The 26,349-nt window shown below is 34.7% G+C and overlaps 2 protein-coding genes and 2 pseudogenes across 8 annotated transcripts in view; 1 reads left to right on the plus strand and 3 right to left on the minus strand.

Moving 5' to 3' along the window:
• Positions 1-3,758: 3,758 nt before the first annotated feature.
• On the minus strand, positions 3,759-3,877 carry LOC118609233 (annotated as a pseudogene).
• Positions 3,878-6,143: 2,266 nt separating this feature from the next.
• Positions 6,144-6,263, minus strand: LOC118609217 (annotated as a pseudogene).
• Positions 6,264-7,605: 1,342 nt separating this feature from the next.
• ABRAXAS1 (abraxas 1, BRCA1 A complex subunit) lies at positions 7,606-25,079 on the plus strand. Of its 3 annotated transcripts, none has more exons than XM_016156176.2 (9): positions 7,606-7,731; positions 9,635-9,725; positions 12,385-12,421; positions 15,499-15,565; positions 17,340-17,533; positions 18,285-18,404; positions 18,577-18,661; positions 20,775-20,889; positions 21,273-25,079. In XM_016156176.2, exons 1-9 carry the CDS (start codon positions 7,645-7,647, stop codon positions 21,701-21,703), a joined length of 1,227 nt encoding a protein of 408 aa, XP_016011662.2. In that variant the 5' UTR covers positions 7,606-7,644; the 3' UTR covers positions 21,704-25,079. The 3 variants fall into 3 exon arrangements, with proteins under 3 accessions (XP_016011662.2, XP_036083673.1, XP_036083672.1); XM_036227780.1 differs by having other exon boundaries at positions 7,620-7,731; positions 9,639-9,725; XM_036227779.1 differs by lacking the exon at positions 12,385-12,421 and having other exon boundaries at positions 7,710-7,731.
• MRPS18C (mitochondrial ribosomal protein S18C) overlaps positions 23,843-26,349 on the minus strand; it is a 66,513-nt gene continuing 64,006 nt past the window's right edge. For 4 of the 5 annotated variants that reach the window (XM_036227783.1, XM_036227781.1, XM_036227782.1 and 1 more), the window contains 4 exons: positions 25,943-26,026; positions 24,871-24,928; positions 24,214-24,273; positions 24,017-24,132 (listed from right to left, as the gene is read on the minus strand). In XM_036227783.1, coding sequence (XP_036083676.1) covers positions 24,056-24,132; positions 24,214-24,273; positions 24,871-24,928; positions 25,943-26,026 — 279 coding nt within the window. In that variant the 3' untranslated portion in view covers positions 24,017-24,055. Of the gene's footprint in view, positions 24,274-24,870; positions 24,929-25,942; positions 26,027-26,349 lie in introns of all 5 variants that reach the window. The other variant, XM_016156180.2, reaches the window with a different exon arrangement.

The raw sequence follows: 26,349 nt of genomic DNA on the forward strand, positions 1-26,349 counted from the left end.
AAAGTTTTAAGCAAATATCAGTACTCTCATGAATAGATGTTTATGGCAAATAAGATGTCATAATTGGAGCCCAATAATAAATATTGATTTAATTTAAGAGGTAGAGTAGAATGGAGAAATCTGGGAGCAAAGCAGTTGCTGAAGCATTTTATTAAACAGAAAAGTTTTGCATTTCTTGTCTCCAGTCTCTTTTTGAGACCTCTCTTTTCTCTGATTTCACACCTTTCTTGGGGCTTCATCATATCCTACCTTGATTTGTGTATTTGCTTCATCATCCCACTGTAAACTGCTTAATATCAGGACCCACATAGTCATTGTAACTCCTTGCCCATTATTCCATTCCTTCTCCACCTGCACAGAATTTTATTTCATACCTCACTATTATTCAAAGCCAGCAGTGGCTCCTTAATGGTCACAAATGAAAGTCTAAATAGCGAACATCTTAGGTTAGATCCAGAAGCACTCCAACTTTAACTTCCACCACATTTCAGCAAAACCTTTCTTACTTTCCCCTGGTTACTTTCCCCTGGTTTCTGCAGGATTTCTTCTTCTCTGGGTCTTTGATTACATCACAATGCTCTCCCCACAATCTCTACTTCCTGCACACCTCTCCTGATCTCTCATCTAAATATCACTCACTCCACAAGTTAGGAATCCAACATGGGGATCCTGCCAGTTGCTGAGTATGTCTATTCTAATTATGCATTTCAGAACTGGGGAAATAACCACAGGTTGGATTTAGGGACTCGTTGGGCCCGCTGTTAGATGGACCTGAGCTAAAACTCCATTGTTCACCATAAACTCCTATTCTTATTGGTAGATACAGTGGTATTTTGAAGTTAGTGTCAATTCAGGAACAGTGTCCAGTATTCCCTGAAAAGTCTGATTATTTTCCTTTCTTCAATGTATAGTCACTCTGGTAAATATCTGTAGGTCCCTCTGAGAAAGACTGGGAGACAGACTAACAGTGTAGAACTTTGGTAGTGCTCAAGGGGACCAAGTCTCCCCTTCTGGCATGTGGTTCTGGGTCTATAAACTGGCTTAAGTTTGGAAATTAATTGAGAGACCATGACTAGAGTTCACTTAGGAGCAACCAGCCAACCTCATTATATTCCTTAGTTCGACTAAAATGTTCTAAAATAGCAAATACATGGTCGCTCAGAAACTCACCTTCTGTTGATACTAATCGGGAGTAGCTAATAGCCATATTTTGTGTATCTCTTACCATATGTTGACATTAGTGCATTTAAGTCTAATTAGATGAGAACACCATCCTAGAAAACTCATCCTTAAGATTTCGTTTCTCTATAACCACTTCTGCAACCACAAACTCTGTCAGGGTTAAGCTAGAGAATCAGAACAGGGGGGAAATATATATTAAGAGATTTACTCATTTATGTGATTGTGGGCACTAGCTAGGCACACCTGAAAGCCACAGGACAGCCTATCAGGAAGGGCATGCTGAAACTCTCAGGCACAAAAGGCTGCCAGTCCACAAGTGGAGTTTCTTCTTTGGAAAAGTCTCAGCTCTGCTTTTAAGGCTTTTGGACTGATTGACTCAGATCTACTCAGATTATCTAGGATAATCTCTCTTAAAGTCAGCTGACTAAGGACTTTAATCATATCAAAAAAATAACTTTACAGCAACACCTAGATTATTGTTTGAGTAACTGAGGACTATAGCCTGGCCAAGGGCACACATCAGAAAAACCATCAAGACTATTTTAAAGACCAAATGCAGCTCAAATTGAATATTAGGACAAGTGGTCGTGAGTGGAAACTGGGATCTTAAATATTATTTAGGGGCATAACTTCCCTTCACTAAAGCAGAATAAAAATAAGTAGATTAGTAATTAAAGATAACAGTCAAATTTATCCCAGGTTTAGTCTTGGAGTCTTTCATTCTGCGAGTTCATAATTTAAAAATCTTTTTAATCATAAGAGTTTCCTTTAATTAATGGATTGCCGTCACCACCTTGTAAGAAATAGTACTAAAGTTCGTTTCATTTTGAGCAGAGAGCAAGTAGCTGACAACAACAATTAAAAAGAAAACAACCTGCTGACTAATTAGTTGCTTCAATGTACTCTGGCCTCTGTTAAAAATAAAATCTCCTCGACTACCACGATGACTGTTATAACACAGTCCTATTACTTTTCATTTGTCTCATCTGGGTATCTTCTCCCTGGAGGCCTGAGTCACCCTCATCAAACCAGGGTTTAGTTGAGCAAAGTTTGAAATAGGTAATGGTGTTAAGCACTTCACAGCATGATGTCTAGGCTTCAGTTATTTCCACTATCCTTTTTTGGTTTTTTAACAAATAATTTTGTTTGTTTGTTTTACTTACATTTAAATCCATCAGGTATCGTTCTCAGTAGAAGACTAACAACATTTTGGGCAGGATCTCAACAAAATTTTTTTAAAAAAACAAAAAACTGGTAACCCAACTTTGGCTATGAGTAAACAGTCAAGTAAAGGCAATCTTCTCTCCAATGCTTCTCAAAATGAAGTCCCTGGAACCACAGGAGACAGACACATATTTGGGGTGGGGGGGGGAGGCGGTGTCCATAAGTCCTCTGTGAGTAAGTAGTGGCTATCCACTATTTCAATTCAATATTTATTAAGTTAGAATATTCCAGGAAGATGGTGATATGGCTCTGAATCTGATGAACTTAAAGCTAGAGGAAATGTTCTTTGAAACTAGGAAATTCCCAGCTTGAGTGGGTCACCAGAGACCATACAAAACAGATTCCTCACCTACACATGCATATTGAATAAATTAAGGCAAGTATCAGCCTGCTAACTATTTACCAAAGTATCAGTCTCTTAGATTTTCCCATTGACCTGTCTTTACAAAAGTATGTCTGGGAAGCATTTTCTCTGTGACTCCTTCCTGGAAAATACTGTGACCCAGCGTCCCCCGCACACCCAAAGCTGAATTGACCCAAGTGACTCCACAGCAGAGATTCTGCAAGATTGCCTCGCTAGGAATGAGCTACCCTAATGAGGCAGATTCCTCCTGCAAAATTCCTATGGGGTTAGAGAGTGTGAGATAGAATATCAAAAATAGGGAACCATAATTTCCTTAGTGTGATAATCTCCATTTGAGATAGCTAAAATAGCCAAATCACCTAACTATGTCCAGCAGTTGTTAATTAAAAGCAAAAATGTATTCATTCCACAGTTATTTACAGAATGTCAATTTTGATCTAGGCTCTATTCTAGGGATTGAAAATAAAGAGCCTCATATGAAGCTCACATTCTGGAAAAATGGTTAATATTGATTTTTTTTAATTCTATAGGAATAAAAATAACTTTCTACGATGAGAAAGGATTCAAAGAGAAACAGGAATGCTAATAGCTGGGATATAAATCTGTAGAAAAGAGAGAAGACATGAAAGAGATTACTACAGACCAATGTGATTTCACTGTCCAAACACAGAAGGTAACTAAATATTTGGATTTTATTACTTTCTAATCTTGAATTCCGGCATTATTTTCACTAGAGTAAGATTGAATAAATATACGTTAATTACATTTGTATACTACTTCAATTTTGTATCCCACTTTTTAAAAAAATTTATCATTGTTCCATGTTAATCATAATTTTGTAATGCAGACAATAGCTGCCTGGATATTTCGACACCCTCCAGTCTGCAATAATTTTATTTCTTATTAACATCTGACACTTGCTTTCATTTACAACTCTTGAGTTTATTCGTTGGTTTACTTATTTATTAATTTATTTTAATTGTTTTAATGCCTACAGCACCTGGTATTCCAGGGTGGTCTCTCATCCAAGTACCAACCAGATCCAACCCTGCTTAGCTTTCGAGATCAGATGAGATTGGACATGTTCAGGGTGGCATGGTTGTAGAACTCTTGAGTCTTTAGGCAGCTACTCTCTCTCTCTCTTTTAGCCTACTTTGTGCCATGCTGGTGTCACCTGTCTTCCTGCACCATCACCCATGATTACACACATTGAACTAAAGTCAGACAGCCAAAGATCATCTTGCCCATCACAATACATTGGTAGTGATTCTTTCTTGTTTTTTAATGGAAGTGTTTATAGCCATCAATTTTTCCCTTAGCACCACTTTCCATGTGTCCCATAAGTTTTATGTTGTGTTTTCATTTTTATTCATCTCTAAGTATTTTCTAATTTCTTTTGTGATTTCTTCTTTGATTTCTATGTTGTTTAATTTCCACCATTTTGTTAATTTTTCCAGTTGTCCTTCTGTCATTGATTGCTAACTCCATCCTATTGTGGTTGGAAAAGATACATGGTATGATATCTATCTTTTAAAATTATTGAGACTTAATTGTGGCCTAAAATATGGTCTATCCTAAAAAATGTCCCATGCAAACTTGGGAAGAACATGTATGCTATTGTTATTGGGTAAAGGTTTCTATATGTCTGTTAGATCTAATTAGTTTATTGCATTAAGACCTCTATTTTGTTACTTATATGCTGTCTGGTTATTCTATCCATTGTTATGAGTGGGGTTTTGAAGTCTCCAACTACTATTGTAGAACTGTCTATTTCTTCCTTCAATTCTGTCAGTGTTTGTTTCAGAGAGCTTAATGGTCTGTCATTAAGTGTCTAAATGTTTATAATTGCTATATCTTCTTGTTGTGTTGAGCTTTTTATTAATATATAAGGTCCTTTGTCTCTTGTAACCTTTTTTTGATTTAAAGTCTATATTGGCTGGTATTTGTACAGCCATTCCTACTTTCTTCTGGTTACTATTTGCATGGAGTATCTTTTCCCATCCTGGCTCCTGTAAGCTGTGTGCAAGCTGCTCCAGGATCACATGCACATTTGGCTGCACTGAGCTAGAAACAACCCTGGGTAGCTGTTACTGTGCTAAGAGCTGAAATTGACTGAAATTAACTCCAGGTAGATAGTGTCGGACTGAATTTGATTGTAGGGCACCCCAGCTGGTATAGGAGAATTGCTTGATATGTGGAAAACCCACACATCTGGTGACAGAAATATTGTGTAGTAATAATATGAGGGCAAGGAAGAAAAGCACAAGAGGAGTGTGTTTTGTCTATTCATAAGTGTTATGAGCTGAATTGTACCCCCTCAAATTCATATGTTGAATTCCTAAAATCCAGTACCTCAGAATGTGACTGTATTTGGAAAGAAGTAATTAAAGTTAAATGAGGTCATAAGGATAGATGCTAATCCAATATGACTGGTATCCTTATAAGAAGAGAAAATTAGAACGTAGATACATACGCAGAGGAAGGACCATATAAAGACAGAAAGAGAAGACAGCCATCTACAAACCAAGAAGACAGGCCTCAGAAAAAAAACAATTTTGCTGACACCTTGATCTTGGACTTCTAGCCTCCAGAACTATGAGAAATAAATTTTTATTGTTTAAGCCACCCAATCTATGGTATTTTGTTATGGCAGCCCTAGCAAACTAATACAGCTTAAAGGCATATTCCCACAGGAGTATGTGTTAGAGATTAGGAAATGTATCTGAGATCTGAAATGTTCCATTCCATTATGTCCTAAGGCTGACTTTTATTGGTGTCTCTTCTTATATCTCCTGGTGTCGTGTCAAGAAGGGGTATGTCTGGTAATGTTCCTTTTGGAAATGTATTCTGTACCTGTTTGATATATACTGTGAAAATGATATTTCAAAAACACTTGACAATACTAGAATGTACCAAGAAGGAATTTGTTATAGTAGGTATCAAGCCAAACTTCATGAGCCTTCTTTTAAAAATTTCAAATGATGAGAGTCTATGGGGACTTCGAGGTAGGGACTGTATTATCATCATGCTAGAACTTTAGGTAAAAGGAGATTATGCTTTTTAGAAAATTTAGACTTTTTTGATCTTATAACAGATAATCTCATTTTATCTTCTGATAATTTGGTGAATGATATAGATAATGATATTTCTGATTCATAACATTATCTTACAGTTTCTTGAGTAAATAATCTGTAAAATGAAGTGTTTTTTAAAATAGAGTATATCAAAGGAATTCTCCAGATTGGAAAAATAAAATCCACAGGTTTTTGTTTTTGTTTTGTTTGTTTGTTTTTTAGGTGAGGCAACTGTTGGCTGACCTCAAAGATTGCAAGGACCTCATCAGTTTATAATCCCTCATTTTTTTATATTTTTATGCCTACAGCACCTGGTCTTCCTAGGTGGTCTTCCATCCAAGTACTAACCAGGCCCAATCCTGCTTAGCTTCCGAGATCAGATGGGATTGGACTTGTTCAGGATAGACAAATCCGTAGTTTTTTAAAAGTAAAATTTAGAGCATGAGAAAGAAAAGTTTTAGTCTGACCAGAAATCTTACAAATTATTATTCAAACATATTCAAAGCTTTGCAACTTGGATAACTGAAGGAAATCTATTTGTAAATTTTTAAAATAGTTCTTCAAGTGGAGATTTCAGAGTTGCTCTATTTATCAAGTTTTTCTGAGTAATTGTATGCTAATTATAGACAAGGCAAAGTAAAAAGGAGTAAAATTCTTTTCACCAATAGTTCAATATCATTTGAACCAATTTTCTCTGTTATTGTGGGTTATTCCTTGCAGCATTCAGTTGTCCTGTTTCTTTAATTTCCTTCATCTACAACAATTTCTCAGTCTGTTTCATAACATTGACATTTATGAAGAGCACAGGTCAGTTATTTTATAAAATGTTCTTCAATTTGAGTTTGTCTAATGTTTCTTCATGAGAAAATTCAGCTAATGCAAGAATATCGCAGAACTGATGTCTTCTCAGAGCACCTTATCAGGAGGCGTCTGGTGTCTATTTGTCTCTTTACTGGTGATGTTAACCTTCATTATTTAGTTAAGATGGTGTTTATAAAGTTATTTGTCCTCCTGTCATTCATAAATACTTTTTGGAGAGATATTTGGAGACTCCATAAATAACTTGTCCTCTATCCTCTAGCTTTAGTATCCGTTGCTTGCATTGAATATGATGATGATGATAGTTACCAAAAAAGATTTTCTAACTTTGTGATTTCTTCTATATTTATTAGTTGATATTCTACTGTAAGGAAGAATTTCTCTTACCCCACTTAATTCATTCAATCATTCATCCATTCATTTATATCAGTGTGGACTCAAAGATCCCTATTTTATCGAGTGAGATATAATCCATTACTACCGTTATTTATTTTGATACTTAGATTACCTCGGATTTGGTCAGTCTAGCAGTTTCAACAATGGGTAAAGGTCAGCATCATGCAGTTTGAAACCATAAACGCGGCATATCCATTGTAGCATTACAATGTCACTAAGCCATGCTTCTTTTCTGTCAGCAGTGTTCACTTTTAATAGTTTTGTACTTATACCACGGATCCCTCAGCAGCAGCTGGCCACCCAAAGGCGCTCGGTGCCCTCCCAAGTCGTCAGAGAAGCCAGGGAGGGGAACCCCTGACGCCGCGCGGGAAGGAGCGCAAGGCCCGCCTTCCCCCTAACAGCCGTTCCGCCTCGCCCTCTCCAACAGAGGGCGCTCTCGCCTCCAGGCTGGGGCCTCCAGGGAGCGCGCCGCGGCCAGTGCGCAGGCGCAGGCCCCTCCTCCTCGCTCGGCCCCGCCTCGCCGCCTAAGGCTCCGGATCCGGCGCGACTGGCTCCGCCCCTCGTGCCCGCTGCGGCGCCAGGAGCATGGAGGGCGAGAGTACGTCGGCGGTGCTCTCGGGCTTTGTGCTCGGTGCGCTGTCTTTCCAACACCTCAATACGGACTCGGACTCGGTGAGCCGAGGGGCGGGGCGGGGTCCGGCATCGCTTCGAATGCGGCCCCGCGTCAGTGCCCTCCCCGCCGCCGCTGCCCGGGTCCCCGCCCGCGAGCTCCCCGACGCCGCCGCAGCGCCGGCCTCAGCCTCCGGGCTCGGGCTTCTCCCGCTCCCGGGTGGCGCGAGATGTCGCTCCCGCCCGCTAAGTCTTTTCCAGGATTACCCTTTCTCTTAGAGCCCGTGTTTATTTCCCTGTTCCAACCCTAGTGTCCCACACACTCCCATTTCTCTCTTTCAACAGTTCCCCCTTTTTTCTGGTTCAACTTGGTTGTGAAAGGCTAGAAAGTTCACGTAGCGTTCTCTTACTACCGCTAAGAAGGTTGCGGGTTCACTCCGTTTCTCGTTCCTACCCACAGACGTTTTCAGACAACCAAATTTTTTTCATGCAGAATATTTGCTGTGCTTGTCGAAGTGGTAGGGTGAGAAAGGAATAAGAGATGTTACATCCAGTGGCTATTTTTTGGGAAACCTTAATAAATGAAAAAGCTTAATTTGGTATCGGATATCTGACTTTAATTTGCATTGGTATTGTAAGGCCTCACCTAGTTCCTTTCCTGATGGTTTCAGTTATAATTTAAACATTTGTTTTCAACTATTAGATATTTAAATGTTTATTTCATACTAGTTGCCTTGGTTCAAAACCTCTGGGTGAAGTAGTGAACGAATACAGTGCCTACTTTTAAAAACTTATTGTTATGAAATTTAAAAAACTGGAAAACTGAGTTCGAATAGTGTCTTAGAGTAAGTGCTTAGTAACTTGCTAATACAATTTAAGAGAATACAATACTGAACAAAGTCCAGTAATTTCTTAAATAACCTTGTAGATTAATACCTAGCAAAGAGCGAATATATGACAGTTTAAAATGTTTGTAGCTGTGGAAATTATTTCAGAATGTCATAGCATAAATATAAACAATAGGTCTTTAAGTCCGTTGCAGCTTAAAAGATTAGCCCTTGGAAAGTAATCTAGTGTTAGGCCCTTGTTTCTTAGATCTTTTTCCTAAAAGTCTTTAAAGGGTGATTTTCTGGATAATTTTATTGCATTGTCCCTGCTTCCTTTCTCCAGATTTGTCTAGAACACTACAGTGTAGAGTTCTGGATTGTTCCCCCTTGATTCCAGTAAAGACTCACATTGCGGAAATATATTCCTTTTGTGCTCCTCCTTTAATGAAATGGGGGAAAGAAGCATTCTTAATTTTAAAGACAAGATCTTCATCGTCTATTAAACACACCTATTGGTCTTTAAATGTGCCAAGAGAAAGAATTGAATTCTCCAAAATTCAAAGAAGTCACTATTGTGGCAAAATGCTTAAAAGAATCGGGGCTCATAGCTCCCCTTTTAAGAAGCAGACTCTGATACCGAATTCCAAATCTTTAATATATTTCACAATTTTTAATCTAGAAACATTGATCATTGTGTCATTTCATAGCTCAGAAGCCTCCACTGGCTCCCAGAAGTACATGCCATTAATTCAGAGTCCTTGGCTCATCATTTAGGATACTCTATTATGGCCTTATTCCTGTCTATGACTTCCTGATAAATGGGAGCTTTCAGTTCCAAGGCAAATGGCTCTGTTCCTTTTTCCTTAAGCATTGGGTACTCATTTCTGGCTTTAAGCCTTTTATGCTTTCAAGTGTGCTAAAACAGTGGTATTTACAATCTCTTCATCTTCATTTTTATTTAATTGTTCATGTTTCCTAGCTGAACTGGAAGTGCATCTGGTCTTTCTTTTCTGTGCCCCCAGCTGGTAGTACATATTGTATACATTGTAAAATAATTTTAGAAATATAGGTTAGTTAAGTGACTGAATGATAGTTCTTTCAGTGTATTACATATACTTACTGCTTATTTTTACACATAGGAAGGTTTTCTCCTTGGGGAAGTGAAAGGTGAAGCCAAGAATAGCATTACAGATTCACAAATGGATGATGTTGAAGTTATTTATACAATTGGTGAGTCACTTATTTCTATGTCTCCTATTTTTCATGGTTTATGCTGAAAGGGATCAGAGCATGAATTGCGTTTAAATTGTTAATAACAGATACAGATTTTTAAAAGCAGATTTTAAAAGAATGTATTGCACTCATTTCTCAGTTAAAATTATGGCCATCATCTAGTCGAAAGCAGGAAACAGTATGGGATATAAGCAGTTAAGATTACTGTGGGGAAACAAGGATGAAATAGCTCCTGCATATATTTAAGTGGCAAGAAGATGGCCCAGCAAAAGAAGAACTCAAAAAGAAGGAACCAAAACTAAGAAAAAAATGTTTGGACAAAAACATTAAATGCTGCAGAGAAGTTAGAAGATGAGAACTGAAGAAGCTCAGTGATTATATAGTTGAAACTCTTGTAATTTCTGGAGTATAATAGGGAGAGGACCAGACTACAAGGGTCTAAGGAGTGAGTGGTGAAGCAGCTGTTCTTTCAGGTGGGGAAAAAAGGGAAAATGGAGCTTTAAAATATATAGGGAGTTTTCTAATTATATAATATATGGTTTTTTCTAAGCATGTTTTTTTAAACAAAATGTGTGGTGTACTTTATAAAAACTTTGGCCTTATGACTTCTTATGTCATGACCATTTTCCCGTGTCAAATAATTCTCTAAATATCATTGTATTCTCTATGACCTTACTCTTATGGGTTTATTTAATTTCAGCAGTCCTTTAAATAAGTAAATTATAACCAGAGTTATTTCCAATTTTTCATTATAGGTTATACCACAGTGAACATCCTTGGACATACTTTTCTATATCTATTTTAGATATAATCAAATTATAACATCATATTATAACATCTTTCCAGAAAGATTATCAGTTCATACATTATTCATGTCATTTTTTTTGCCACTTTAAAAGGTTGAAAATATAAGTACATATATGTAAATTTTATAGATATGTATACAAATGTATGTATGTATAAAATAAATATATAAAATAAATTTAAACTCTCCTCTATGGTAACCACTATTGGTTTCATAAAGTATTATTTTTTAATACATACATTTATAAGATTACTATGGGGAAACAAGGATGAAATAGCCCCTGCATATATTTAAGTGGCAGAAAGATGGCCCAGCAAATGGGGTCATACTGTACATGGATAAATATTTACAAGATATCATTGGTGCAGAACAGTATCAATGTATAATTTGTCATTCTTTCTAATGGCTTCATATTCCTATTATAAGAATGCACCATGCTTATGACTATTTTTTGTTAATACAAAATAATAAAATAGTGAACATTTTATTGTGCATATATCTTTGTGCCTTTGAGTATATCCACAAGTCAGATTCTTAGAGGCAGACCATTGCTTTTTGGAAAGTCATGCCATCTTAGATTCCTCCACAATATATGAAAGTGCTTGGGTCCTGATACTCTTGCATCACTAGATATTATCAAGTCTTTTAATCTTTGCTAATTTGACAAGTGAAAAAAAATCTTTTTAATTTGCATTTGTTAATTAACTTAATGAAGTTAAATGTTTATGTATTTGACTTTTTGAGGAATACTTTTTCTTTGAAAAAGAAAGGCCTGTTCCATGCTTTGACTATATTTCTCCTGGGCTATTTTGCTTTTTCTTATTGATTTATAATATCATATCATAACATAAGAGAATTGGTGTTTGTCATCTATTACATATTCATACAGTTTGTAATTTTACTTTGTGTTTTAATTCTGATCAGACAAGAACCTTAAAAGCAAGCTCTTAGGGCATTTTTTCCGGTAATTCAAAGTAGTATGCTGCCCAAAGTATGAACATATTTTGAGCAGTTTAATTAAGCACCTATTTATTGAGCAACTCCATTGTGCCAAGAACAATGCTAATTTTTAAGGTATCAGGCAAGTGCTGTAGAAACATCCAAGTATTTGCTCAAATTATTTTAAAATGTTGGATTACTTTAAGACACACAATAACAGGTAAAAGCCAAGATCTAGAAAATAACATATTGATTTGGTTAATGAGATTTTCATCATTTTTAAACTTTCTCTTATCTATACCAGAGAATGTTTGGCTGTTATCAGTTACAAAGACTGTTTCTGTCCACAGTGTTTTTTTAGACAAAAGGATTTATCTGAGGGTAGCATATATTTGCTAGAAGAAACATGTCTAAAGAGAATGGTCATGTTTCCTATTTAGATGTATTTCCAGTGACAAGAGAATAAAACTCACCTCTTAAAAGATGTTGAGAGTTTTTTTCTTCACAATCTGTAGTTAACATCAACAAATCTTTTGTGAAACTAAAGATATAACATCATCCTATTAACAGTTCTTTTTATCAACTAAGTAAAATTGGAGCATAACCTTTTTTAGAACTCAACAAAAATATAGCAAATTCAAATTTATTTTTTGTGTTATCATTATTAAACATTTAGAAGGAATATAACATTCTAGTTAGAGTGAGGCCCTAGGTTTGAATACTGCCCCTACTATTGGCTTAGGAGAGCCGCCCAATCGCTCTGTACCTCTTTAAAATGAAAGGAGTGATAACATCTGTCTCGTAGGTTTGTTAGAATTAAATGAGATAATGGTAAAGTACTTCCTGGCTTGAAGTGTTCAACATGTTATTCAGATGACAATGTAATCATAACTAAAAATTATTTTTTTCCAGACATTCAGAAATATATTCCATGCTATCAGCTTTTTAGGTGAGTAGTAAGAGCAAGTAAATGATCCACTGTGAAAATTTTTTTCTCTGCAAGTGAAGTAATTCTTAAAACTAACAAGGTATCTTAGTTACCAGTTATACGTGGTGGTTCTGATTAAAATGAAAGATTTTTTAAAAACTACATGAAAATTCACTTGTCAATTTTACCCTTTCTAATAGCTTTTTACCTGTATTTATGTGCTTGCTTTAGCTGGTCTCCACTGCCTCTCCCAGGTACCAGTTTGCCTTCTCACACCCACTCATCTCAATGCATATTATAAACAAGGTGACTCATTCTTACACATAAACAGGAGCCTTTTTTCTACCCTTTTATTCTAGTTTATCTTCTGTTTCCTCACTTATCATATTCTTAAAGTTATCTTTTGTCTGTTAACCAGTTAAATTCTTTAACTTACTTCCTATTGCTTTTCTAGGGTGAAAACTTGTGTTCTTAGTCCTACAGATAGTAGTAGTTTTGTTAGCCCTAATATAGGCTGTGATATTTTTTAAAACTATTGAAGTATCTGAAAACTATTTATTGTTACGTACATATGGAAAAGTACACAAAAAATGAATTTTAATAAAGCAAACACTGGTACCCTTACAACATGGAGTAGTTTTAATAAAATAGTTCTATGAAAAATCATCTTTATTATCTTATAGTCACACTTACGTACACATCACTAAGGTGGTATAAGTTGCAGTGGAGCATATGGTTAAGGTGAGAAAGATCTGTGGTAGGGGATGATAGAAATAAAGGCATAGTCTAGTCACGCTACTGTACCGAAAAAGAGGTATAGCTCCTATAGTGCCTAAATATAATGGATATACAAAAATATTTGTCGATGACTAAGGGATTCTTGGCAGAGACTCATAAAAAGTACTTCCTTAAAGGACTATAAACCAGCAAAGGATTAAAAAGGGAGCGTCCAAAAAAAAGTGATTCAATATCTTCTGGTAACCATCTTAAATAATTAGACCGGGATGTGGTTCCATAGTGTAGTGTTTAGCACATCTGCTTTACACGCAGTATGTCCTGGGTTCATGCCCCAGTGGAGCCATAGTCATGGTCTATGGCTATGCCACCCTGAACAAGCCCATTGTCTGATCTCAGAAGCTAAGCAGGGTCGGGCCTGGTTAGTCCTTGGATGGGAGACCACCTAGGAAGACCAGGTGCTGTAGGCATAAATAATAAATAAATAAATAGACCAACGTAATAGAGTCTTAGAGTTGAAGAAACCATCTAATCCAGTGATGAGAAACCCATGCCTCAGCCTTTAAGTTTTATAAAATTAAGGAAGTGGGGAGAGGCATAAGGAGAACAACCTGAAATGGTTTCACTGAAAAAGTTTACTACATACTTAATTTTCCCTTAACAACAAAATAATAGCCGAAAAAATTCATGATGTAAACACTGCCACAGAACTGGTTAATGGTAGGGTAAAACTCAGAGTAATCAGGATTTCTTGAGTTCCAATCCAATAGCACAACACATTGTTTCTTCCTTGTTTTAAATAATATAGGTGAACATGTTAAAAACAGTCTTTTAATACCATATTTCTTGGAGTCCAAATTGGATAAGCTTTAATATCCAGTTTTATGTTTTGATACAGAGGGTGACAAAGCATGGTCCCATGCCCATTTTTATATGGCACTCTATCTCTTAATAGTTAGTATCTTTTTTAAGGGTTATAAACAACAACAACAACAACAAAAAAAAATGGAGGAATATGCAACAGAGACTATATGTCCAGCAAAGCCTAAAATATTTACTATCTAGCCCTCTACACAAAATGTTTGCCAACCCTACTCTAATACATTTCTCAGAGTTTTCCACAAAAAAATACACTGATTCGCTTACCTCAGGAATCTGGGGGAAAGTTCCTGGAAAACAGGCCATTAGACCTAAAACTTAAAATCACTTTTTAAAAAATTATGTAATTTAACATGAATTCTACTGCACAATATATCTATTTCAATATTAAAATGCTCCCCTTACCAGAAACATCACATACAATCAGTGCTTGCGCAGAAGATGTACACCATTATCCTGTTCTGGTATGTTGCCTTATACTCCAGTTTGAGAAGCTCAGAAGTGGACCTTCCTAAAGAAATACAGGAATAAACTTGTATTTAGAATTTTCATGTTAGAATAATAAATAGTAAAATGGATCCATTTGAGCAGTCAAATATCCCCCTTTGCTGGATGAAATACTTTATTTTGTATTCTCCCATTAAAATTTGAATGGAAAAATTTTAAATATATCTTTGTAAGTTAAAAAGAAAATATATTGCCTATTAAGATGTATCTTTTTAGTTTTATGTAACTTAATTTTTTTCAGTGTACAGATTAGAATTATCAGTAAAAGCCCATTAAAGTGACTATTATTTGTAAAGGATTTTGCATAACAGATATTTCACCATCATAGAAAAGAATGTTATTTATCTTAATGAATGTTAAAAAGAGGAAAATATTACCTGTAATCCCTGTTATTGGAGGGGAAAGAAGGCTGGAAATAAACACTTTATAATTTTTTAAAATTGTCTTTTAATACTCCTTACATCTTTGGCATTCTAACTACAGGACAAAGACCACTAAACTAAACCAATACCTATTCTTTGCCCCTCAACCCCCCCAAAAAAAACAACCCAACCAACTCCTAAAACATTTCTTAATTTTATACAAGTATGCTTTTGGATAAATTCTCCTTTTGTTATTATGCTTCATTACTTATTTTACATACTCTACTTTGTATGTGTCAATGTATTTTGTTTTTAAAGTTTTATTAAGTGAATCGTGAATGAATTGTGAACTGGCTATGTACTTATATTTAATAAATTGTTTTGTTTTAGGTTTTAAAAATATATAATGCCTCAACTTATCTCCTGAAGTTTCTTCACTCCTGTTCCTTTTTCTTTGCTTATAGTAAAGAACTTTCTCTACTATTTATTTTAGAACTTCATCTGACAGGCAAGTAGGATTGGTTGGAAGTTAGGTTAGGAGTAACTAGAAGTAAAGGTGCTAATAAAATCATACTTTTAGCTTATTTGAAATGCCTTTAATTTTGGCTTTTACAGCTTTTACAATTCTTCTGGTGAATTAAATGAGCAAGCACTGAGGAAAATACTATCAAGTGTTAAAAAGGTATTCTTGATTTACCTTGTCTTCTTTTGGTATTATAAGTATTACTTTGAGTTCATAAAAATATGTACTACTTTGACAAAACTTTTAAGCAGCATTTGTCTTCATAATGTCCTATAAGGCAGGTGAGGAAAGGCCTGTTCTTGCCAGAAATTTGAAGGAGTTACTCTGAAAGTAAAACTAGTCATTAAAAGTATTAACTTAAAAAAAAAGTATTAACCTTGTTCTCATCCTTGGAGTTATTTCTAATCCTGATGTAACAGAAACATATACATAAATTGGATTGATCAAAAGAATCTTCGGCTAACAACTGTTCGGGAGCGATGTTAACATCACACGTAGGAATGCAACGTTTTCTAGAATTTGACATTTTCCGCAATCGAAAATTACTATACTTTATAAATGGAAATCCCACTACTAAAAACAGAATGCTATAAGTAGAATGCTGTCATTTGTTTCCAAAGACTATGGATATACTAGAGCAATGTGAAAACAATAATAAAAGTGAGATATTTTGAGACTAATTTTGGGGGTAAAGTTAGGACCGTAATCGGTGAGTTATCAGGGTAAACACTGCATCTGCAAGTGCTGCTAGAGTGTTTTCTTGGGTCAAATGGGAAGTGGGTTAATTACTGTTTTTATATAGCTGCTGTTACTAATTTTTATAGTGCAGGGATGATTTCCTATATAGCACCTAATTTGAATCCTCTGCAGCATACTTGGTGTTCAGTTAAAACTTACTGAATAACTGAAATAGATTTTTTTTCCTACAAACAGAATTTTTTTTCTGGGTACTTTTTTCTTAAAACTTTTTTTAAACTCTGACTTGACAATAAAAGTCAATTCAGTAAAAGTTTTCTTTCAAAAATAATCCTTTTTTGAAAATGCTTAGTCTTTCCCCTATGATTATATTTGGGTATTTAAAAATATACCTATAAAAGTTTGTTTTAAAACGTAATTTTAATTTCCTCAATTTAAATGAACAGATATGAAAGTTGCTGAAACTGTCACAGATGTATCTCTAACCAAAATGGTTGTTTTTCTCTTTTTATGATTATTAAGTTTTCAGCAAATGAGGCTTATTTTTCCACTTTAAAAAGTTAAAGTTTTAGTAATACAACACATTTAGCATGTTACAGCTTATAAAAGTCTTTTACATGGTCTTATTCAATCTTGAAACCAACTCTGTGGGGTAGGCGATATTCTCATATAAATTTCAGTTTTGAAAACTATTAGGTTAAGCTTATTTACTTCAGTTACTTGGCAAACCAGGTGTGTCCACACAGGAAATTAAGTTGTTTTCATTGACATTTTCTTCATTTAAATTTTGACCAAAGATTAAGATTTTGCCACCCTGAATGTGCCCAGTCTCGTCTGATCTCAGAGGCTAAGAAGGGTCGGGCCTGGTTAATACTTGGATAGGAGACCACCTAGGAATATCAGGTATTGTAGGCATTAAAAAAAAAAAAGATTAAGATTTTAAGATAGCAAATGTCATAAAGAAACTAAGGGAAGTTAAGAATCTTTTTCCTCTAATCTATATTAAGTAAAACTAGTCCTGTAACTGAATGGAAAGTAATTTAACTACATGTCAGTTCGCATACTTTATAAAAGAGTAAAGTGTATATTTAAGTGTATGCTTTGTTTAAATATGCCCAAACCTTGCTGAATACTAAAGGCATTTTTAAAGCTGTCAATTTTTTGTTTACAATAAGACACATAATTGTAACCATGAAGGTATACGTACACCTGATATTTTTCCTGTATTTTCTTTCAGGATGTGGTTGGTTGGTACAAATTCCGACGTCATTCAGAACAGATTATGACATTTAGAGAGAGACTGCTTCACAAAAACTTACAGCAGCATCTTTCAAGCCAGGAGCTTGTTTTCCTGCTGTTAACACCGAGTGTAATAACAGAAAGCTACTCTACTCATCGGCTGGAGCATGCCTTATATAAACCTCAGAAAGGGTAACTGTTGGCCAGTCGCTAGCTATCTTCAGCTAATAGAAAAATATACCCAATGTTTTTATAGTATTTTTTGCAGCTTAACAAGTATTTTCATATGTTGTTGCATTAGATTGTCATAACACTGTGTCTTCCCATTTGATTTTTTATAGATGGGAAAACAAAGGTTATATAAGGAAATTAGAAGCCCAGTGTGGAATGTTGCCTTGTGTTTCAGGCACCAAAGATTGGCTTTTATTTACCATAAGATGGAAAAAAACCATGTGCTTTAGATACTAGTTGCTAAAGGATATAATGTAGAACGTAAGCCTTGGCACTTGAGCAGCTCTTCTGTAGCCTCTGCGGGAAGCACGGTAGTTCTTGATGGCCCACCAGAATGAGTCAACGGGGATTCCCCACAGGCTGTGTAAACAACATTTTCACGGACTATGAGAATTAAGTTGAGACTACCAACTAATGTTAATATTATTTATGGAAGACAGGATCTCAACAATACTGCTTTTTATATGTGCTGGTCAGTTAAAATAGCCATTAGAGTATTTTTTTTTTCACATAATTATCTTACACTATATACACTTCACAAATTTTAAAAGACATTTTCCTGAAGTCAGTGAATTCTGTCTTCGATAAGTAGTAAGGAATGGGGATTTCTATTTGTTTTTTAATCTTGTAGGAAAAGGTAGTCTATACTAATAAGTAGATGCCAATCTTTCACTTTATTCTAAGTTTATGTTTAAAAATGTTATTTCTTCAGACTTTTTCATAGGATACCTTTAGTGGTGGCCAATCTGGGCATGTCTGAGCAACTGGGTTATAAAACTGCATCAGGTTCCCGTATGTCCGCTGGTTTTAGCCGAGCAGTCAAAACACACAGGTGAGATTCCTCAGTTGCTTCCTCACTAAACTTATTCCTATTCAGTTTTTGATAACTTCAAATCAGTTGAATATCATTTATGATTCCTCCATTGTTCAACTAAAAATAAGTTTTCATCATATAATTAAATGAATTCTGTATACTTGCCTGAGGAAATGGTAATTTTTTACAGCCCTGAATTTTTTAAAGAAGATGGATCTTTAAAGGAGGTACACAAGATAAATGAAATGTATGCTTCTTTACAAGAAGAATTAAAGGTAAGTTAACTTATCTAACACCTAAAGACCACTTCTAGAGTTCATATCAAATTGATCACTGAAATTTTTTAGGGATAACCTGACATTTGATTAGATTTATATTCTAGCTTAGTTTAGTTTTGGTAACAAAGGCCTTTAAATACAGTAGTCACCCACACTATATTTTGCTGTAGCTCTGCTCCTGTTGTCTTCATTCTAGGATCCAGACTGTAGAAGCAGCCCTTATGTGGGACATGCTCTTCTCATGAACTGGAAAGCTAGTGGTAATTCACAACAGCTCTTAAAACTGCTCAGAGCTGGCTTGTCACTTCCATTCATATTTCATTGGCTGGAGGATATCACATGACAATAGGCAGGGCTATATAATCCTTTTACAGGATAAAAAGGGAAGCAAATATTTGAGAGCAAAACAATCTACCATAGTACTCAGTTCTAGCTAACTGTGGCAGTTAAGGTCCTTTGAGTAGACATCAAGACGGGATTAGACAAGCAAGAGATTTATTGGGCCTGAGAAGGATAAAGAGGAGGAAGTACCTGGGAAAAGAGACAGGGAAGGGAAGATCATTGGATAGGACAGGAAGCTTTACATTGCAGGGCTAAAAAAGTTTCAGCCAGGCTGATGTGACATCTTTGAGCAAAGCTGTCCTGTAGGAATAGACTTGTAATAATACCCTCAATGTGCTCAGTCACTGACTAAGCCTAGGGGAAGTCTGGCCCAAGCATAGAAACAGTAGTGGACCCAAAAGGTTGGCATCTGGGGCTGTCAGTCAACTATGCTTCCTCTAGATGGAGATCTAGGTAGTATATTTTCATGGCCACTACATTTATTAATATAACACTCTAATAATACAACACTCTAAGAGAAATGGGTTTAATACATTTTATATACTCCTAATATGAATAATATAGGAATTTTAGAAAATAGAGAAACACCGAGAATTCCACCATTGCAACATAACTACTTTTACTTTGCCATGTTCTCTAATTTTTCCCTTATGTATACATGCTTTTACATACTTGACAGTGAAGAGGGCAAATAAATGTGTCATGATTTTTATGTACTTGATATATCATTAAACATTTTTCATGTTGCTACATATTTTCTTTTTAATGGCAGTGTATTTCATAGAGCAGTATATTAGAACTCTTAGGTTAAAAGTATCAACTTGGGCTAAAATAGGGAAAGTAGAGGTATGTTACAGGAACTGTACAAAGAAGGCAGCTGAGCTTCAGGAGGAAACTGGAATGAGAAGCTGGAGTGCTATCAGAACTTTTCCTTTGTGTCTGTCTGCACATCAGTTTCTTCACAGTAACTACAGATCTTTGTTTACTCACCCACTGGAAATGAGAGAATGGCCAACCCACAGCTCCTTCATTAAGATCTCTTCTATTCAAGAGATTAGGGTTTGTTAATGTGCTATGTAATATTTCTGCTTGGGTTAGCTAGGGTGAAGTTGAAGGGGTTACTGGTGAAACCTTAACAACAGGGTGAACAAGTTCGTGAGAAATAGGCTGAACAAACATCCTAAAAAGTATCCACTAAAACTGGCTATAACAACCTAATACCCTATAATTGGAAAGCAGTTACTTTTGATTTGTTATTATTCAAAGAAACATCATCCTATATAAATTTTAAGCTTCATCCCCAAATGAAATCACTGAGCCAGAGGATGTTAATACTTCAAAGTGATGACACTTTTATAGGAATTATAAAATTCCTATATTAAAATTATTTCATAACACTAAAATGTAGTTGCTTTTCTTTAATGTTAAATGTTTGTGGTAACTATGCACCTTTCAAATTAGCACAGTATTTTGTTTCAAAGTGAGTTAAATATGTATTTTTTAAGTCTGTGTATTAAGGAAATAACTGGTATGATAAAGCTATATATAAATGGGAAGTTAATATACCCGGAAAGCATTTTATAACATATAAAGTATCATACAAATACTTGTTGTGGAGTTCCTCCAGAAAACAGAAACATTAAAATTTTTTTAAAGGCAAATATATTTGATATTATGTACCATGAAAGATTTTATATTATTTGTGAACCTAGACTGTAGTATGCAACTTGGAATTTTATCTATGCCCTTAAATTACTTTATTTTACAGAGTATATGCAAAAAAGTAGAACACAGTGAGCAAGCAGTAGAGAAACTACTAAAGGATGTAAACAGATTAAAACAAGAAATTAAAAAAAGAAAACAAGCTCAGATTGAAGCAGCACGTAAGTAAAAAATTCACACATTACTACTTTGCTTTCAAAAAATTCTGATTTGAATTGTGGATGAACCAGCTGCACTAATGAATTTGTCCACTTTAATATTAACAGCAATTGTAATATTAATACTTTTAAATCCCAATGAACAAAAGAACAGGGTACTATTATAGTGTAAGGTACACTATTATTGTTGATATTAAAGAACATAACTAATTTTCTCTTAGAATATTGTGGCATGAGTTACAATTTGGGATTATGTACGTCATTTTTCTCACTTTAGATAATTTGATAAAACTGTTAAAGAGTTTTTGACTCAACCATACTAACAAGTAGGTAATTATAAATGCTTTGCAGAAGAAATATATGTTTGTTATTTTATTTTTGTTTAGGAGAGAAGAATGTCCAAAAAGATCCTCAGGAGAACACTTTTCTTTGTCAAGCTTTACGGACCTTTTTTCCAGATTGTGAATTTCTTCATTCATGTGTTATGTCCTTGAAAAACAGGCGTATTTCTAAAAGTAGCTGTAATGCCAACCACCACCTCAATATGGTAGACAACCTGACCTTAATGGTAGAATACACTGACGTTCCTGAAGCTAGTCCAGCTAGTAGTACACTGCAGCTGAAGCGTAAAGCTTTAGATACAGATGACAGATGGCAATTCAAGAAGTCACGGCTGTTAGAGATACAAAACAAACTATCTAAAACAGATACTGATAGTAGTAACCAAGAAAAAGCATCCACAAGCAGCCCTGAAACAGATGAAGACATTGAGAAAATGAAAGGTTCTGGTGATTATCCACAGTCTCCTACATTTTGATTCTTTTAGGCTGAAAGATTTTTGATTGGCTAAAGGGTATAGTCAAACATTCCTATTGTTTTTGCTATATTCAGCTATTTGCAGTAACACATAAAGAAGCCCTAGTGCATTTATTTTATAAAGTACTTTAAATATCAGATACTTTTAAAACCAAAATCGTTTACCCCTTTTATTAAACTGTTGAGAGAAGTTTAAATATTTTTTAAACTTGTACAGCATTCTTTAGAATTAGGAGACTAGCCTTATTTTTACAATAGAAAGAAGTCTAAATATGAAAATGTATTTAATTGTTTCTAAGTCATTACAATTCCTACTCCTTAAATTATGATAAATACATTATGGCTAGGGTTGCCAGATAAAATGCTGAACACCATACAATATTAGGGACATAGTTATATTTAAAACTCATTGTTTATCTGGAATTCAGATTTAATTGTATGTACTGTATTTTCATCTGCTACATCTGGCAGTTCTAATTATGGCACTACTTAATGCAGCACAAGTAGTTTGGTTTCTTTAAAGTGAAGAATTTAAAGAAACTTGCAAAATAACCTAAGTACAAAATGCTACTAGATGTTTTTCATTTTAAAGCCACCTCCATTCCCAATCTTACTCAGTTGTCCTAACTGCACCTAATTTGACAACTTTTTTTAAAGCTATTTTTATTGTCATTCCAAAACATTTACTTAGTTTTTATTGCAACAGTAACTTTCTTTTTAATGCTCATTTTCATCAATACAATAAATACAACTAACATGTCTGGGTACAAAATAACTGATTCTAGGCAATGCAGAACTCAAAAGGTAGAAGAGTCATGGGCTTCAGTAATTTTTAGGAAGGCTATAAAGCCCCATTTTAATCCAGTGGGTTGGTCAAATGGAGGTTGGGTAAGAGCTTTTACTGTGTTTTTTTGTATTTGTCTTTTCCATAATTGTGAGACTTTTCCATAAAGCATACACATTACATGAAGCCTTCGTGTTTCGCTCACTGGATGAAATGCTAACACACTTTGACCATTGCGTTTCTATCTGTTACTTCCTAAGTGATAGAGCAAATTCATAGCTTAGATAGTATCAAAAACTATCATCTTCTACATATGTGTTAACATGCATTAGTTACTGTTGGGTGCTTATGAAGCCCACATAATACCAGGGATGATTTGTACAAATGATGAATTTCTTACTGGGATTATTTTACTGGTTACATAAAAAGCACTGTGGTGTTATGAAGGGCAGTTAAGGGAAATAGTTCGTCAGTCTGAACCTTAATTTAAAAATAACCACAGGTATCGCCATGGCATATAGAACTTACCATATAGAACACAGTGACTAAATGTAATCAACAAATGAACAAAACTGGGTACACAGGCTAGACTAGGTATAGCAGAAGCAACAAGCAGCCAACAGGTGCACTTCTCTAGACGATAGCTTGAGATTTTTCAAAGACACATATTTACTCAAACTGAAGTCTAAATGTGCCTTCATACCATTCAATTTACTAAAATGCTATAGAGGTAGAAAACTATTTAATTCATACTTTTGCACAGCAATCCATCTCCTTTGAAGAAAGCAATACCAAACTTTCAATCACAGAGAAGCCTGCTCAGGTCATTAGTACACAGCTGAACTTTCACATTTGAGTTTGATGGCCCAGCTTTCAGAGTATTCAATGAAAAGGAGGAACACTGTCCTTATAGGACGTTTACTTCCAGTTTCTCTCCATCTTTTGACAATTAGTTTTTATCACTGGAGTAAGATAAGATGACATAATAGATTGCCTATGGATTGGTTTATTTAAAGCCAACTACCAGTTTCAGGATAGATTACTCCAGCAAATGTTAGGTCCCGTGACAGCACCTATTGTCCTAGCCAGGCATACCTGTAACTGCTAATTAGAAAATCTCCCTAAGCAATTTCAAGTCCACATTGTTACAGGGATTTTTACATTATACAGCATTCCACTTTCTTGCATGCATATACCTAAAATTCCACTTACAAAACAGAATCTGGACCTAAAGTAAAATTCCAATACAAGTCATCTCTTCCATATTTAATATCCAATTATCAGTGTTCTATTATTGTATGAGCTACCCTACAGTACCAGTTTTTTTAATTCATGTATGTAAAATGTAATGAGTAGTAACATTTCAAATCAGGTTTTATTGAACATTCACTGGTATAGACAAGAAACCCCCCTTTTTTACTCAAACTTTTTCTTCATATGATTTCATATTAAAAGCTAATAACTATAGTTTGTGAAGATTTAGCCTATTTTCTAAAGTTTATTAAATCTTATGGTTTGAGTCAACAACCATTTATTGTAAAAATAACTTTATTGATAACATTAGATAATTTAATCCCGATATTTGATATTACAAACTTTAGGGTCTTTGAGATACACAGGATCCTTGTATGTAACTGGCATAAAACCTGTAAAGAGATAAATAAAGTTCTTCACAAAAAATGAGCAAAATTTTGATCAGCCCAACTCATTTTTTCAGATGTTCTTACCCATTATTTGAGCTCTCTTAATAGCTTTTGTGATTTCTTTTTGCTTCTTCCCACAAAGACCTATAGAAAAGGATTTCTTATTCATAATAAAATACCAATATTCAAAATACATATAACAATTGTCCAAGTCCCACAAAGACCTATAGAAAAGGATTTCTTATTCATAATAAAATACCAATATTCAAAATACATATAACAATTGTCCAAGTCAGGGAAGGATTGGAAAACCTGTAAATAGCCAGACAGAACGTATCTTAAGCTTTGCGGGTCACACTGTCTCTGTTATAACTTCTCAACTCTACTTTTTTAGCTCACAAAGCAGCCAGCCGTAGACACTTTGTAAACTAAGCTATCCAATCTGGCCTATGGGAAATATGCCCACTTAATAATAGTCTCGGAATGACTATAGGATACTCCAAAATATCAACACAATTTTTTAAGCACAAGTTTTCTACAAGTTGTCAGTTTATAGTTACCTCTAAGCATGAGACATGCAAAATAACACCCCTTTTGGCCTAAGAAGATGCTTTCTTAAATACTAAGCTTTCTAATAGTGATTTATAGCACTATATGGAAATTTGCCAGTTTTCTTAACAGAAGCAGATTTATGTAATTCTGAACTACACTTAAGTTAATATTTAGGGAAAACACAATTACCTGTTATGTGCCTTCCATAAATGCAGCCGGTAAATGGAGAAATAAACTGAGACAAAAGCTGTTTGAGTTTTATTTGGAAAGGAAAAAAAATTTATATTAATACATTTGTTAACCTTGATTGTGTAAATTTTTTAAAAGCATACCTTATATGACACTTTCAAGTTATGTGGTTAATAAATTTCAGACAAACTTCATAAAACCTGAAAATATTGAAGTATGCTCATTCTATTAATGGATCATCTTTTTAAATGACTAATTATTAAACATCTCATATATTGTGTCCAAAAAAGTGTATACAGCAGATTAATGAGCATATTCATTCAGTGCTAAAGTTGTTTTCTTGACTTTTTCAAGAGATACTTTTCTAAAATACTGCCATTCACAATAAGGCACTAAAACATTTCATCTGCCATGGTAGGCTATCACAATATCAGACAACAGTGAGGTCTTCAAGAGGTACAGATAAAAAAATATCAAGCCATTTGCTGTAATTTATGTTTTGTCAATTTAAATTCTTTAGCGCCTTCCAGGTGCCAGGCAGCATTCGTGGCTCTGCATAATCCTCCTAATATGTTGCATTTTAAGATTTCTTGGCTTTTTTCCCTCTCAGGCAACTATCACTTTATATTATTGTCAGTGTACTCAACTCCAACATCATTCTCTACCCCAGATTTGCCACTTCATTTGCTGAGTTGCTGGATAAGAGATAAAATTATGTTTGAAGCAGTAATATTCGTGATGAGGTACAGAGATCAACTTCACCAGAGCTTTTTCCAACTCAATTCTAACTGAGAACCACCACTATAGTGAGCTTTTGTTAAGACACTGGGACAGAGAAAGAAAACAGGAAGAAATAATAAGCTGAAATAATAGTAAATGAGAAGAGCCAAGGAGTTATTAGAACACAAAAGAAATGCCTTATAAATAGAAATATAACCAGATTTGAAATTACAAAGTTGCTAAAACAGCTACCCCTACACAAAGCCTGTTATAAAAGTGACTTGATTCTCTTTAGTTAGGACTAATACAAAGAACCTAAAAAGTATCATAGTAAAGTAAAACCAGATATTACCTGCACATTCTTATAATCTACACGTTTTCCACACAAGACACATTTTTTAAGAGGCTCCTTATAAGGGTTTTCCATTGGAACAGGCTAGAATAAAGGGGGAGAAATCAGGTAATATAGTTTAATGTGTTAATTTTGAATTAAAAAAAAAATTTAAGTCTTAAGGTTACATTTAAATCTATCAAAAGGATCAGTTGTACCTTACTGTGAAAAGGAATCAACAACAGCTTAGCTTATAAAAGAAAAATACTTCTGAAAAAAATTCACTGTTGTAAAAATTTCAGTGTGCTTGTCCATATTTTGTAAAAGTTCTTTATTTTACTTTGACTAAGAAGGAACTGTCATGAGGATTCTGGGATAAAATGTAATCTTTGGAGAAAAAAATATTTATGGGAGAAAAATTTCAAGTC

This window comes from Rousettus aegyptiacus, unplaced genomic scaffold, assembly GCF_014176215.1.
Source record: "Rousettus aegyptiacus isolate mRouAeg1 unplaced genomic scaffold, mRouAeg1.p scaffold_m13_p_10, whole genome shotgun sequence".
NCBI lineage: Eukaryota > Metazoa > Chordata > Mammalia > Chiroptera > Pteropodidae > Rousettus > Rousettus aegyptiacus.